Source organism: Neodiprion virginianus, chromosome 6 (genome assembly GCF_021901495.1).
Source record: "Neodiprion virginianus isolate iyNeoVirg1 chromosome 6, iyNeoVirg1.1, whole genome shotgun sequence".
In the NCBI taxonomy this organism is placed as follows: domain Eukaryota; kingdom Metazoa; phylum Arthropoda; class Insecta; order Hymenoptera; family Diprionidae; genus Neodiprion; species Neodiprion virginianus.
In genome coordinates, this window is record NC_060882.1 from 2,567,557 (window position 1) to 2,583,667 (window position 16,111).

General features: G+C 41.4%; 1 protein-coding gene across 6 annotated transcripts; it reads right to left on the reverse strand.

Moving 5' to 3' along the window:
* Positions 1 to 29: 29 nt before the first annotated feature.
* LOC124307721 (WD repeat-containing protein 18-like) lies at positions 30 to 16,063 on the reverse strand. Of its 6 annotated transcripts, XM_046769710.1 has the most exons (6): positions 15,960 to 16,063; positions 15,736 to 15,841; positions 15,405 to 15,536; positions 6,047 to 6,229; positions 4,831 to 5,067; positions 30 to 1,048 (listed from the first exon to the last, which is right to left on the reverse strand). In XM_046769710.1, exons 3-6 carry the CDS (start codon positions 15,448 to 15,450, stop codon positions 939 to 941), a joined length of 576 nt encoding a protein of 191 aa, XP_046625666.1. In that variant the 5' UTR covers positions 15,451 to 15,536; positions 15,736 to 15,841; positions 15,960 to 16,063; the 3' UTR covers positions 30 to 938. The 6 variants fall into 6 exon arrangements, with proteins under 6 accessions (XP_046625666.1, XP_046625662.1, XP_046625664.1 ...); XM_046769706.1 differs by lacking the exons at positions 15,736 to 15,841; positions 15,960 to 16,063 and having other exon boundaries at positions 15,405 to 15,611; XM_046769708.1 differs by lacking the exons at positions 15,736 to 15,841; positions 15,960 to 16,063 and having other exon boundaries at positions 33 to 1,048; positions 4,831 to 5,016; positions 15,405 to 15,605.
* Between the last annotated feature and the right edge of the window lie 48 nt (positions 16,064 to 16,111).

Below are 16,111 nucleotides of genomic sequence, written 5' to 3' on the forward strand. Positions count from 1 at the left end.
TTGTTAAAAACATTATAATAACAACATATATATATATATATTATGTATATTATATTATATGTAAATATTTGTTACTATACATACATCAGTATTTACTATGAACGCTTTGTCAATTAATAAAAAAATGATTGAATTTTATCTAATCATGATTCTGTAGAACACGAATCATGACGCATCCGGGCGATATTTCGCAATGAAATTCACCCCGTCCATCGTGTACTTGAAACTTTCTTCGTTTTCTTCAAACAGTGATTCGTTAAAAAAAAAAAAATGAATTCAAGTCAATTATTCGACAGTAAACTTTACGCGATTCGTCGTACAATTAAAAGTGCGGGCATAAATCGTTTGACTGTAATTTCCAACATAAATAGAAATGGAATGATTTGAGGTTTGCGGAAAATTTTGCGCACGTAGGAAAAATCGCAAATCTGCTACAGGAGACGAAAGTCAATGATTTTTCTGAATTTTACGCAAGTAAATTCAAAGTCAACGGCCGGCCGAAAATTGGTAAGAAAAATAGCGGGTATACATACGGGTATATATATGTATATATATTGTATATACAAATAAATTGCAACGCATGCCGAGGATATTTTAATGAATAAAATTCGCAATGTGGTGTAACAAGTAGGTATTAGATTACAATATGAACGACATTTTGTTAAACGGAGTAACAGCGTAATATATATCCGATAACGTTGATTTTTCTATTAATTGCTGTTTTTTCTGCCAGTTTATTTACCACGTTTGGTGTATAATATTTTATCGTACATCGATAGCGCCGAGGTTTAACATTCTTTTCGATAGACAACAATTATCGGGCAAAAACAGCGTACATCTCATACAGGTATACATGGCACGTTACGTTAGGTACACCCCAAAATTAGATTACGTTAAGTTAAGTTAACACAGATTAGATTAGGTCAAATTAGGCTGAGTTAGTAGACACCTGCAGTGTTCGAGAATCTTTGAGCTTCCTCACCGTCCGATTCCCGAACTAATCTGGGCGTAAGGTTCTCCGATTGTTGCTCCCCGGTGCCCTGAAACTCTGCGGGGGAAAAAAGGCAAGTGCCAGATTATTTACTTCCGTTTACTTTATCGGCCAATAAGCAGGTTCGGTAAAAAAAAAAAAAGAATATTGAAAATGATAGCGAGCCAGATACTTCCGGTCAAGGGATGAAACGATTCCTTCCTCCCGTCTTCTTCAATTATCCTTGGAATGGCGAGATCTCATGCATTAGGTGGAATGGTCCGCAATTCATTAATCCCGGGGCAAACAGGGGATCGGAATCATGAAAGAGTGAAACGTCTATCGGCCTGGCAGCCTCCCCGTACGCCAGCCGTTATCCCTTGCCTTACCACCGAAACCGGCAACGGGTCCAACTAATTATTTACCTTTACGAGCCACCGGTAATTCGTTTGCGCGAAAAAAGCCGCAAAAAAGCACGGATGAAAATAAGGCGAGGCGTAAAAAGGGAAAAAACAGACAGTCTAACGTATCCGTCTAGTATTATACCATGCAGCGTTGTTACACCCTCCCGGAAATTATCCAACCCGAGCAACTTCGCTTTCCTTAATTTACTGCAATACTTGGCGTTTCAGTCCCGTCGTCGAGAGTTGGAGAGAACATTAATTGTCAGGGTGGGTGCAACAGCGGGTCTTTAAAGTCTACTGAAAAGCTGAATTTGACTTTGATGTTGAAGGAAAAATCGCTTATATGATTCTTCAAGTCAAATAAAATATCGCATCGAACGGCTCGAGTCGCCCTTTGAAGTTCAAGCGGTCCGAACTGACATTCCTGGAATTCGGATTACCGAAGAGTGCATAAAAAAAATATATATATAAAATCGATGACCGCCCTCGACTTTACTCGGAGAAACAATTTCCGGGATTTTTTACCCGCCTTCTTGTTGCCCGGAATTCCGATAAGCCGAACCCTGCGGAGGCAGCGGAACTACGACTACGACAACGACGACGTCGTTGAACCCGGTACGCTCTATTGTTTAGTCCCCGGTAGCATATCGCCCGGTCCCGTTACTCATTTGAGGGTCGACAGGTTGTGGATGGCTCGGTTTATCTTTCGTGTATAATTATTATAAAGCCCCCCGATCCTCGGGTCCGTAAGTAACGTAAATTAATGGTGGGTTGGATCATTATCCCCCGGATAGGGACGCCGAACTTCACCCAAGATGCTCCGTATTTACTAATTATATCGTGTTTATCACATACGAAAGTAGCGAAAAATTCCCATTCCATTCCTTTCGCTCTGTCAATTTTTCAGATTTTATTAAATTATACCAGAGAGCTTATTTCTCTCGCAATTTTATACATTCACCTATTCGCTTACATTCGTTTATTTATCTATTCATTCGTTCGTCCTTATTTATCCGTACTGGGAATATGCAAAAAGAAAGAAAAAAAAAACAGATACCTTCACCCTTGAACAAAGCAGACGCCTTTAGTCGTGATAAATTAATCAGCTACTTTCTACCGCGTATACTCCTCTCTTCCCCGTTTTCCCTCGCTTTTTTCTCATCCTCTTCTAATCCCCGGTAATAAAACAAGGATATATTTTTTTTCGCTCCAATCTAGGGTCGGGGATAAAAACATTTTATACATGTATCTACCAGCATCGCAAATGATAATTCAATCTACGTAATAGCGTACGGCTGTCCGAATACTTGCTTGTATACATAAATTAAATTCGTAAATTTATAACAATCAAATTAGCGACATTAAACAAATTCAAACAACGCGAGAGCGTAACAGGAAAGTTTCACGTTACACGAGAGTTCGCCTTTGATTTTCGCATACTATTTTCCACGCGTATAATCTGCATTTCAAGACGGTGATAAGATTTGACAAACGCAGCTTACGACCAAAAGCGCAAATACCGAAATTTATAAATATACTGCAACAGAATTTAAAGGCTAGCGTGCGATCGAACGCCCGACATCGATTCGGCGTTCAGTCTGACGCAAACGTTGTTACCACTGCAGCGCTCGGTCCGATCCTTTATGACCGTTACTACTGCTGCACCGTGTTTGGTTACCCGGCATTTTCCACTCACAACCACCGCACCGCGTCTGATCGAAGAACCATTTTCACTGCCACGTACGGACGGATCGGTGACCGTTACTACTTACTGCACGTTAACGACAGTTTGACTCGGGAGCATTGTTACTACTGCAGCATTACGTCTGATTATCAACGGCAGTTACTACTACGGTTTACGGACTTGATCACTTGATGGGTTGAGTTGGGATGAAAATATAAATGCGGGAATAAGTAATTAGTCAAGTTCAGGTATTGATGCGACGCGTGATTTACGACCTCAAGGGAATCGTTCGTGTCCGAATGATTGGAATTTTGAAAATAGAAAAATACCAGCGATTCAATATTCATTTCGGAAATAGATGATGAAGGATTTCCTGAATCAGGTGAGCCAGACTTTTTCCCTAAGCGGGTATTAGGCACAGAAGCGTATGGATTTTTCTATATTAACAACGGAATACCTTTAATCTCTTTCGGTAGGTCACGAGGACAATTGATACACCGTGCGTCGGTGGTCTGAAGATCCAATTAAATAATCGACCGCGCGTTTAGCGTTACATCTAAACCATACCGCAGGTATGGCTAATTCCTGCTTACGTCTTCTTTCAGTGATAATCACGCTCTTTGCTTACGCTTTCTTAATGCATTCATGTGTTTGCAAATGTGTGAGTGTGTTGATGGAGTGAAAGTAGGTGGAGTACGACGTACGCATACTCCGAGCGAAGACGAAGCGTCATTAATTACATCAGCAGGGAAAAAGAATACAAAAGTTGTTGCTGGTCGTTTGCAATGGTTAATTCAGCCGACAAATTATCAGGTGTACTTAAGCTGACGCAGACTGTGCGAGGAAAAACGATATATGTACATATGTATATAATATACACAATTAAAGTAAAACAAATCAGTATACAATAGAGTGGAAAAATACTAAAATAAACCAGGTATCGTGGTCAACTATAAATGCAAATTAAGTGACGAAACAGGGAAGAAAGCGGTGCGCTGCTACCCAGAAGATTTTTCGCGGTTACCAGGAGAGGGATTTATTGATATTGTGGATAAAGTTAGGTACCTCTGTATATAAGGGTGATCAAGTTAGGTGGTGACCTGAGAAGTAATTGGGGAATGAAACAATTTCATTTAAGATTAATATAAAAGGAAGAGAACGTTCGGACGAAGGCAGGAAGGAATGAACGAACGACGGAACGAACGAAGCCGGGATTATCCAGACCTAACCTTAATTGAACCTCGGCTGGTAGAGGAGGAAAACGAGACGAGACGCGATGAAACCAGACGAGACATCTCCAAATCTCTGCTTTTCTTCACCGAGGTTCAACGTTTACACTGTTAATTAACGAGTGCAGCCCGTGCTAAAAAATCGTCTCACTTCTCCATTCGTACCGGCATTCTCAATTCCATCTCAGATACGCTAGACTCGGAAAATATCTCGCCGTTCTCGAGTATCGACAACGAACGCGCGCGTAATTCCTTAGCATGCACATTCATCGAGCAAAATAAGGGAGATCACACCAGGAGATTCAAAGTAAGTGTATCAGTTATTTACCCTATCCCAATGATTAACCTTTTTTTGTTGTATCTGTTTGAGCATTGGTTCTAAAGTTACCAAAAAATAAATCTAGCAATTGGTTTTAGTGCCGTAAATTTATAACTTTGGAAAATGAAAGCGTCAATAATTGGGTCTGGTCCAAACGTGTCAATAACTGGTACGCTCACCTTGGGTAACAAGCATATTAAAACTGCATCGGGGATCGGAATTACCTCGTATCGGCAAAATGGCCCACTGCTGATCCTCCGCTTGTGGCTCCTCACCACGTCTGTGGAGGCGTCCCAAACGAGGACCGAACCACATCCCGCCGCTCGACACGGCGTCGCCCGTACGCTTGGCCTTCGCTACTTTGAGGGCATCGTTCGCGTAGGACAACGAAGGGGCGTCGCGAGACCGGCCTACACGTGGGAAAGGTATCAAACCCTGCCGTTTCACCTCATGGGACATATCTAAAAGCGTCGTGGAATTTCTGAGGGCTGTAGGTGCGGTCTTCCAGACATAATTAAATGCATTTCGGATTCATCGAGTGGGTCTACAGACACTCGCCTGTCGACTGGCAAACGCGAATTCGCTATTTATAATCATTACACCCGTGTCTTTCCCTGTCTGTTGTCTCTCTCTCTTTCCCGCTCTACAGGTATACGTGTACCTGTATCTCCAAGGGACGAGTGTCCCTAGTCCTCGACAAATTGGCTTGGTAGCAAGGCTGTTTAATTAGTATCAAACATGAAGGTAGGTAACCTTTGCCGTTGAATCCGCTAAGCTTATGTGCTTGGAAATGTATGAATTGCCACTGGTTATAACCACAAACATGTAATCGTCAAAGTTTCGAACTTTTGGTACTAACCACAAGGGCCCCATTCTACGTACAGATAAACTTCTTTCCTGAATGATTTTTTTATACTTATGCAAGCCTTTACAAGAGTGGAGCAAAAACGCTTCAGAATAAGACGAAAAATCTGAGAACACTATTTTTTTCACCGACTTTCTACGTCGTGCCGATTTTACGTATAGTCGTATAGCCAACCTGTATTATACCTATGTACCTATAATACACCTTGGCGTGTGCAGTCTCCTAATTAACGATCTGAAATTACCAGGCCAACTATCAACATCCCGTGGGGAGTTTGGGGGGCGTCAAAGGGTCTTTTACCCATGTCCCCAAAGGATCGGTCAAGCCCAGCCCTCCCGAGGACCCTTCAAGCCCCCTGAACCACGAATAAATTCATCCCCCGTAACGGTCGAAAGTTGTAATACTCGATGCAAAGTCCGAACCGTATAAATTTACTTCCATCACCCCGTGAACTTGAGACAAGTTCACTTGATGCTCAATTTCATCGTCGCAGTTCTCGCCTCTCGTCATTATACAGGGCGAAAAGTGTAGAAACCAACAAAGAAAAAAATGCAAAGTGAATTAGAGACTCTCACCGTCATAATTGAGATCAAAAGCGGCGTCGTAATCGGACGAGTCCGAGCGTCCAACTCGCGGGACGTTTATCATGCCAAAAGCTCGACCCGTCCTAGTGAGCTCCGTCATCTTTGGGGACCTGCCGACGCGTGGATAATCGAAAAGACTCCTGCATTGCTTCTTTAGTTTGATTTCCTCCCCACCTGGAAACAAGGTCCAGTGTAGTAATCACGTCTTTGCTGACTCTGAAGCCGAAAAGCTCGGCATCGAGGTCTCCGTGCGTCGGGCGGATATTTCGCCAGCTTTACGACGTCTTTTATTCTCCCTCCTCTTTACCCCTTGCCAAATTACCATATTGACGCTTAAAAGTTGAAAATGCAATTTGTATTCTCAATTTTTATGTCCAAATGGATACTAACCACCGAAGTAGATCTCAATTTACTCCGAAATACCGGGTTGCTGGTAATTTTCAGCACATGCAAGCAGGGATCGAATTTCGGAATTGGTACTCAATGTTCGGATAATTTGATCACGGTACTTAGCCTGAACTAGCTCGACGCGAATTAACACCTTCGACCGACAGTCTGGATATGATTGATTATTTTTTGTGAGGCTTCAAAAAATGTTCAACTGTTATTTCTTGGAAAAATTCTTTTGATTCGCATTCCTTCGTCTTTGGTTTGATAGATCTTTGATATTGAAAAATGATATTGAAACATTGACTAGTGTTATGATCGAAATAACGAAACTAAGAGGTTATATGAAACAATGCAAAACGGGATTTTATCCCGCTGTGTAATAAAGAAGAATAAAGAATATCGAGACGAGTATAAAAAGATATTTTTCAGCAAAACGAAACATTGCGAGAGAGAGGGAGAAAAATTCCTTTCGCTTCCTCTGAAGGAAGAATGAATTTATAGCCACGGTTCAATTTGGAACTTGTACGTGAGGCCGTGGTGCACAATGAGAAGGTAAAACACTGACGTATCCGAAACGATTTCTCAACAGTTCGCAATCTCGCGAGGATGGGGCTACGTACCAATTACCACAAACCCGAGTCCTGCCGCTATTGGCGGCTGGTATCCACCCTAATCTCATCAAAATGCTTGAGAGGGAATCTCAAAACTGTCACGACCGCCACGATACGACATCGTTCTGGTTTATCAGGATTCAAAGTCGACAGTTCTTTCGGCATTGACGAAAGCTCTCTGTCTGATGGCTTAAGCCCCGAAGCCACTCGCGAAGCTTGCAGAAATCATGGCTGCCTTAATCGAAACTGCGTAATTTCTCTCTAACGAAGGAAAGAAAAAAAACTGGAAGGAATTTCTTTTCGAAATCAAGCGACACAGACAGAAACAACAATTTCAACAAAGTTAAATCATCGTCAACCGATCGTTTTGGACTAACTATGTAGGTAGACGTGTAAAGGGCCGGAAAGCTTCGTGCAAGCTGTCAGATTTTTAGTGCAAATAGTGCAAGATTGGCTTGTTGAAACATGGGATAGAAAACAATGATCAAAGTCGAATACGACTCCCTCTTGCCTTGGCTTCTCTTACATGCCGAATTCCGAAAATTTTTTTGTTTCTCGCAGAGTAACCTCGGGCTTGAACGGCAAAGAAATTTAGTGCTTTCACTTACGATTGAGCGAGGTGGTAGCGATTAATAAAACCAGTACGAAAGACAGAGTATCTTTCATCTCCGAAGTGTGCGGAATACGTGACTCGGATGCAAGTTGGCGTGTGTTGTATTATATATACTCGACTTGGCGAGGAGTGCGGATGAAATATTGTAAAATAGAAAGCGAAAGTAAAAAATGGAGTTTGTGCTGCGAACTTCGCTACTACCGTGGCACTGGATGCTGTGCCCTGGCTTCGGTGAACTTTATACCTGGTGACCCACCCCTGCACACCCGGATCCCACCGACGCCCGACACCCCTAAGCCACCCCCACGTGCCGGTGCGAAGCTTCTTCTTGGCGCCGCTCTACCACCTCCTCTTGGGTCTCCCACCAACTAATTAAAAACGAATTTACAAAGCAAAACCAGATTGGTTCGTGCTCGAAAATAAAATTTCCTTCATATACGTGTACATATATGAATGCGTACATTACATATAAATAAATATGTAAGTTTACGCGCTATGTCGAGTTATATTTATCCGTTTCCTTGCCAACGGCACTTCTTTTTCGCCAAAAACTTGTTCTACGCTCATTTTTAAATCTTCATCCCTCCCCCGCCCCGCTCCGAGACACCAAGATTTTCATCACGCGGCAGTACCTTACGCTGCTCGGATTTAATTAACCTACCAATTTATTTACAATATATACCTATATCCTCTGGCAATTAAACACGATCACCAATCATTACTTCAGCCAATTTTATGAGTATGTAATACCTGACGTAAGCTGACCGTATCGACGTGTGGTATATTATACGCCATGGGCTGAAGGGCGAATTACAAATTCGATACTGAAATATAGTATCGTTCTTTAAATTACACGCTATCGATTCTGAAGAGTTTTGCCACTTTTTTTCTACCCCTTCTCAAGTCTGAACGTTTCAGATCATTTTTCGGCAAATTATGCGAAAAAACGTTCGCGCGCTGTTAATTAGATCGAGAAAAACTTAAAAAAAAACATTCATACCAAGCTGCAATGATTTCGGAACAGCAAATTAAAGACTCTGTTTCAAATGTGCCAATGCTCGTCTAGGTTCGATTGAAAACGAGGTGTTAAAAATTTTCGAGCTTCCCTGCGTGTGACAATCTCGATTTTCTCCATTTCCTCGCGGCAAGAGTCGCATCACGGATACACTAAATGCAGTTGAATTAACGTGATAAAAATCATTAGAATTCATGGCGATAATTGTCCCGAGTAAATACGAAGAAGCTGCAAAGCTGCGGAGTGGGTGTACAGGTATATAGATAAACGTTCGTTATACAATCTGAGATCGTTGAAATAATTGCTTTCGGTTTTTGTCTCGCTGTGAAAATATTTGGTTTATACCTTAAACGCGGCGCGAATCCGAGAATTCTGGCTGTTTGCCCGGCCTAAATGTACTTCATCGCTTCTAATTTGATTGTGAAGCTTTGATTGTAAGAGAAAATATCATTTATATAACGCGTTCATGTTGTAAGCGTTTTTCCATACGTATTTTCCGTACACAAAGTAGCCGTTTCTGTGACGGTTACTCACTCGCAATTTCGGTGGCACGACGATATCCAAAAGAAATCGATTTCTTGTGATTTCAACTGATTTTCGACGATTACGAGTGATTTCTAAATTTCAGAAATCCCTGATTTCTAGATTGTCAAGAAATGAAGATTGGTTAATTATTTTAGATTAACAATAATTAATTTACGATCAGGAATACGTGGGTACTCAATCAATAACATAGATTATTAAAGAAATTAGAATAAATTTTTTAATCTCTCAGAAACATTTTCGCGAACACTTGAACTTTTTTCACTACATTATAATAGGAGAGGACATCGAAAATGTATCTATATACATAACATACACGTTGGATAAATGCTTGCTTGCTTAGAATGGGGATGAGTGATTCGCAGCGATTCCCGAAATCACATGTTTATGTGATTTCCCATGATTTCCTATACATTTTGAGATATCAGAAATCATATAATTCGAGCGATTTCCAGCGACTTTTAGCGATTGCCTGTCTGATTTCGGATGAAATGGTTCAATGATTTCTTAAGTGAGCAGCCCGTCGAACGATAGAGCATGTCTGTGAATGCGCCTGCACGGTGTACAGAAAATACGACTTTCAACTCCTGGAACTTAAAAGTGGTCTTTTCTGTACTGCGCGCATGCGCCAACGCGAACAAATTTGACATTACGCGACCCTAACCTCAATTTCATGTTTCGTGAAGAAACGCGCAACATGCTCTTGTTATATAAAGAATCCTGTGCAATAAGGAGGCAGCGGTATTTTCGCCTCGCGTATTTTCGATATTTGTTTTCGTCTCACCAACGACGCGTATTGCAACCTTAGGCTCGGCCCGAAAAGACCGAGTTTGCCTTTTTGTTACGCAACGTACCGTTGTAGGGATCCTTTTCGAAAACTCGATCAAACGGGAGGCAAAGTGTGCGTGACCGTGTTTAGACACCAGGCAGTAGCTGCGACCCCGTTCGGGGCTAATGCAATGGGAAAAGTAAATTCCTCAGATCCCCGGTACAGTCATTCCTTATCATTATCCGTAGAGTTCTCTTCCCTCCCCGTTCCGTTCTGTTCCGTTACGTTACGTTCCGACCTTACTTCTTTTCCCAGGTTCACTCATATCGGTGTTTACGGCACGCGATTCTGTATCAAAACTATTGGTCGAAATCTTTCATCTGTAGCCGCGGCACGTTTTCGCACCGCATACGTACCTACGTATATGGTATAACCATACATATATGTATAAACTCGTCTCAGCGATATGATCTAATTTAAGAGATACCGAAGCCGAGTTAACTTTGACGAATAGGGAGGGAGTCAGGGCGGAATTGTCTTCGAAAAAATTAACAATTATCGAAGAAAAAGTGCCTCAACGTCGGTAGCATGGATAAAAATCCATCGAGGAACAAAATCGACAGTGTGTATAGAATGAAAATTCACTGAATCGTACGTGTATGTATTAGGATGGTTCTTATTTTGGTCATGTCGGAATTTCTTCACGCTCACCTCGCAAAAGTAATAGACATGTATAGAAAAAAATCTGGTTAGATCCCTGAATTCCTAAAAAATAGACGCATGAAATTTTTTTATAATATATAGTTTTAAAGTAATTAACAGTTATCTTAAGTTATAGTTACCGACAAAATTCGAGGATTTAGCCAGATTTTTGATTGTTGATTACTTTTTGGGGGTTCCGACATGACCAAAATCAGAACCACCCTGGTATATGTATACACGTGCACTGATTTTTTCCAGTGGTATACTTATAACTGTGAATCAGTGAATTATAATTTTCATTGATTTAAATTTAAAGAATGACGTGTAGTGTCGGGAAATAGTAAACCCCAAAGACGCAGGGGAAGTTTCCGTGAACTATTGCTTAATTAAACAGGCATTGGAGCGTGGGCGTTTTTTAAACGGTAGATAGTGCCCTGTTATCGCTCAGTTTACGTCTTTTCCATTCAAATGAACGACCTCACGGAGCCCGGAATCCGTGCATGCAAATAGAGTATCCTTAACAAGCCTACACAGCGTTTCGTTTAACCACCTAAAATACGCGTACATACACGCGGAGATTAGAATGTTTATTTTTCACAAATCACCATGAAGGAAAGCCGCCTTATTTTTATACGAAATTTTGCGACGTCAATATAACCAGCACAGTCCTTGAGTTTATACGACGAGAAAAATATCTTCGTCACGGACGTCAGAGTTACACGTTATACGTCGCGTGCACCCTTGTATAACTTTCGATACGACCGATGCCAGCGGATTTAACACGATCGGGGTAACGATATTAAGCTATTGCAGAATGATATTGTCACGCCCGCTGTGGATTACACATAACACAGTTGCGGGATACCCGCGTGGTGTTGCAAGTATAATTCAGGATGATAAAAAAATAGCACTGGCAATACGAAAGAAACGAAGCTGCACAATTTTTCGCACATGCACACATGGATTCCAAATAAGTGTACGAAACAAAACTAAATTCGTATAGAGAATGGAGGGAAAGGGAACGGAAAAAAACAGATTTCCACCATGTGGCGGGCCTTCGAATGATTTCCTAATAGACGCATACCTGCATAAAATCTATCCATTCAATATCGCGGGTCAGATTTACGCATACGTGGCACATACATGCATACATATGTACATATATATATATACTTGATCGTAATATGGATAGGCGCATAGGGGGCAGTTACAACGGCAATAATATATTATTATGTATGTATACGTAGAACGGTTTGGTGGTTGACACGACGCTAACTCAACGTCACCGTGCCTTAATTGCCTCGGTTAATTGTCACGAGCCATGGTTGTACAATATGACTTACGACGTTCCGCATCGAGCCTTGGGCGCGATTCAACCGCGAAAACCGCAAAGTGTTTCGCTCGCGAGAAACGAGTCTAACAAATGGTTCGCATTAGAAACGTCGGTGGGGAAAATTTTCATCGCCAAATAGAAATCCGCACCGAGAACGGTACGCCTCTGGTATAGCTCCGAGCTAATACCCATGCAAAGCCGTGGAAAATTATCTCGTCTGATTGATGAGCTCCGAGACTTTAATTCAAATTCCCGAACTCCCGACAAGTTGTATATATCACTGTGTTGCATCAAACACACTCGAGGGTTTCCACTTTCAGTGCGAATGAAAAGTCTAGCCGACCCTTCACTGTCTTTAATACCCTGGTCAGGTATGCAACAACTCTCGAACTTGCCTAAGATTTCACATAAATTAATTTCTATCGCGTGTTTTACGTTACTTTGCACTCTTTTTCTGGCCTTGGTATCCTGACAACTTCATAAAACCAAAACCTCATACTGATTATGGGGGACTATGCCGAATTCTCACGGAGCACGTCCTATTCGCAAAATTAAAATAAGGTTGAAGTTAGTAACGTTACTGCAACGATACGTTTCCATGAAAATAATCACTGTTCCACAACTTAGAATTATCTGATATTCAATAAATCACGATCAAGCAAACCTGCACGCTAATTTTAATTTTTTTAAAACTTAACTATCACATTTTAAAACTGTTCTGAAATTGAAAAACAGGGATTCTTTTACCGAGGTTTCGTCACGTTAACGTTAGTAACTTCAACCTTGTAAATTAAATCGATAACTGATGAGGAAATGTTTGCTAGTCGCCGAACTTGAAAACAATTGGAAATTAAATTTCAACATTTATTTCATTAACAACTTCACACCATACTTATACAATTGCGCGTTGGTAGCTTTGAGCGCCTTAATTTCGTCCTGAGCCTTTTGCAACTCGGCGTAAGCGTCACTCCCGTCCGAAGGAACGTCATTGCTATTAAAGAAGGTTTCGGCATTCAGAAGATCCTGCTCTCGACAGCTGTTCACAACCTCGATAACGTCGTTTTCGGAATCCGCGTCAGCATTCCTCTGCAGACTGTGCAGTACAAGCTTAGGCCTCAAATCGTTGGTGAAAAAGTTGTTTACTGCCCTCGTAAAAAATGCAGCGGTAACGGGCCCCTTGTGAGGTATCGTTCTGAGGATTTGGCGGCTCGGAATGTGCCAAATGTTCACGAATCCGTCCGCGGATCCGGAAAGCAGAGACGTGCAATCAGTGGACACGGACAGACAAGTAACAGCCTTGATGTGACCCTTGAAAGTCAAAGCTTCCTCGGTCTGATTGACGTGATGTTCTCTGCCTCTGGGAGGCGAGTGTAAGTTAAACTGAAAAATCTCCCCAGTTGTGCATCCGACAAAGAGGTAACTCTCTCGCAGATCCATGCTTGCGGATGTCAGAGGTACGCCGAAAACAAGGCTAAGCAAGAGTGTACCACTATCCAGATCGTATATCTTAGCGGTACAGTCGAGAGACACGGTGACAAGTCTAGCCTGAATACCAAATCTGCCAATAAATAAGTCTTTCACAGCCAGCGAGTGATCGGAAAAGCTGTAAAGTGACGCTGCCTGCCGAGTCCCCGTGTTGTTCTCGGTCCTGCTGACAACACTGGATACAGACCAGACAAATACGAGACCGTCGTCGCCACCGCTGATTAATGTCGATCCGTCGGAGGTGAATTTCAGAGAAGTTACAGTCTGGTAATGCCTTGAGACAACAGCTAGTAAAACCCCAGTACTCGTTTGCCAGATACAAAGCTTCTCTCCTACTGCAGCAGCGATAAATAATCCATCTGGGGAGCACGTCAACGCCGTGACGGTTCCTGGGGCTACAAAACGCATGTTTTCCACCGGAGTTTGCTTGTTTAAAGGCCAAAAGTACAGACGCGGCTTGGTGGCATCTGCTCCTATCAAATAAGAGTCCGCTAATATATTTGTTGTGTTGTAGCCTAGACTGGTTCCGTTTTTGTACGTTGCCAACTGAGTGCCCGTCTGAGGATCCCATGCCGCCGCACTGAACATTAGTCCTGATCCATCGCTTGTTATGATCATCTCGCTCAAGCTGCTCATCTTGTCCAGATGCTTATCTGCTTGTGAAAAATTATAAATAGTTTGAATAAGCTGATGGATGAGAAATGAATTACGTGCCGATTCGCACAACAAAAAACCTCCGCTGATCGAGAATATAAAGCGTCACAAAAGAACATTGCTATTAGCGCGAGACATGTCAAATGCTGCGTGGAGTATACCATACTTAGGTACAGTACACTGCCGACCAATATTCATTATCCCTGAATTTTCAATACCGCAATAGCTTTTAATCATCCACAATAATGATAACATTCTTCTATGTCGCGCCACATTTTTTCCTCTGGATCACACCATAGTCATGTGAGAACCTTCGAGAAGGGGATGAAATGAGTTAATATTCTGAATTACATGGTTGCAAATGATACCATGTTTTTCAGGGACCCAAAAAATAATGCTGCTTGTACCCGTCACCGAAGTAGGCTCAAAATAATGAAACCTGCCAATATCTTATGTATTTTTTAGTGATTCTTGTAGGACCAGCATAACCTCAATGGAGTGACTAGTGCGAGAATATGAGTAGCTAGGATCGAAATATATTCAGTAAAAAAATGAGCAAATAAAAAGTTAATATTCTCAGTCATGCCAGGAAAAACTGTTTCTCGGATGCGGCATCATAACCTCTAAATGAAAGTCAACGAGTGTTAAAAATAGCATTCGTGATTATAACTGATAATGATGATGATGATGATAAATACACACCTAAAAGTAATACTTGCCTGCAGTGGTCTGGTTTCTATCGTGGAAGTAAGTTTCAATGAAGACAATCAAATTATTATTAATCTTCGCAATTTTGATCCCACAGTAAACACAGCAATCACATGTTTTCAAGCCGATCTGATTTCAAATATTGCGGCTTGTTGACACTAAAACCCAATCTGGCACGTGTTCCGTAACACATTACCAATCTTCGGATTTGCGTTCCGCATGCGAGTAAAATAACTCGACGACACCATTTCCAGCGTGTAATTTAAATCCGGGAAAATTATTACAACGTTGCTGAATTGAGACATCATATCTCTTTACGTTGCTTACCAACTTGGAGCATATGCATACCAACAATGATATGAATAAATAATAATTAGGTGTATGGCAAAGCTTGCGCACGTGAAGCTCAAGCTTGAATGAGAAGATAGCAAATAAATTACGTTCATACGTGTACACAGATGATAAATGCAGTATATCATATTTTCGAACAGAAGTATATATGTATGTGCAAATGTTCATATTATACCTGGATGTCCATGTAATGAAGAAAGAACAGTTCGATGTACGTTCATCTTTTCTTCGGGAGAATTGAACAATTCGTTTTCACTACGCGCACTCGAGTCCGAGGATATCCTAACTATAAACGATGACTTTTCACCTGTAAACATCTGAACTCTACGTTTGCAGATACACGAAACGAAAATCAAACTGGAAAATTTTTTTCATTTCGAGGGCGGAATAGACTCGTTTATTTTTTATACCGTTTGGATAATACACTACGTAAATACCGCCGCGGACAGTATCACAAATGTATTACAAATTTGTTAATCTTTTTAATTCAAAACTAACAAACTTACCGTCAAAACTTTATTCTTTACAGCGCGAGAAAGAATTCGGACTTGGAACTGATCAACAACATGGCTTCCCGATCGTCTATCAATTGTTTATTCTAACGTCGCGGACCTGGACAAAAAACCGTTGACCTAAAACTCGAATAACGCTATTCACCAAAGTTCAATTATATTAGCTCAGTTTTTATGTTAATAAATAACAAAGATAATCAATAAAAACAAATATTTACATGAGTATTGTCGACTAAAGTCCTAAAAGTAGACCCGATCGGCATTAAAAGCAGATGAGACTCCGGTCCGTTGCCAACGTCACACCGATCATGTTGTAAGCGTGATCCGCCATCTCTTGATGATTTTTGTAAGTTCAAAAGCTAGACGCCAT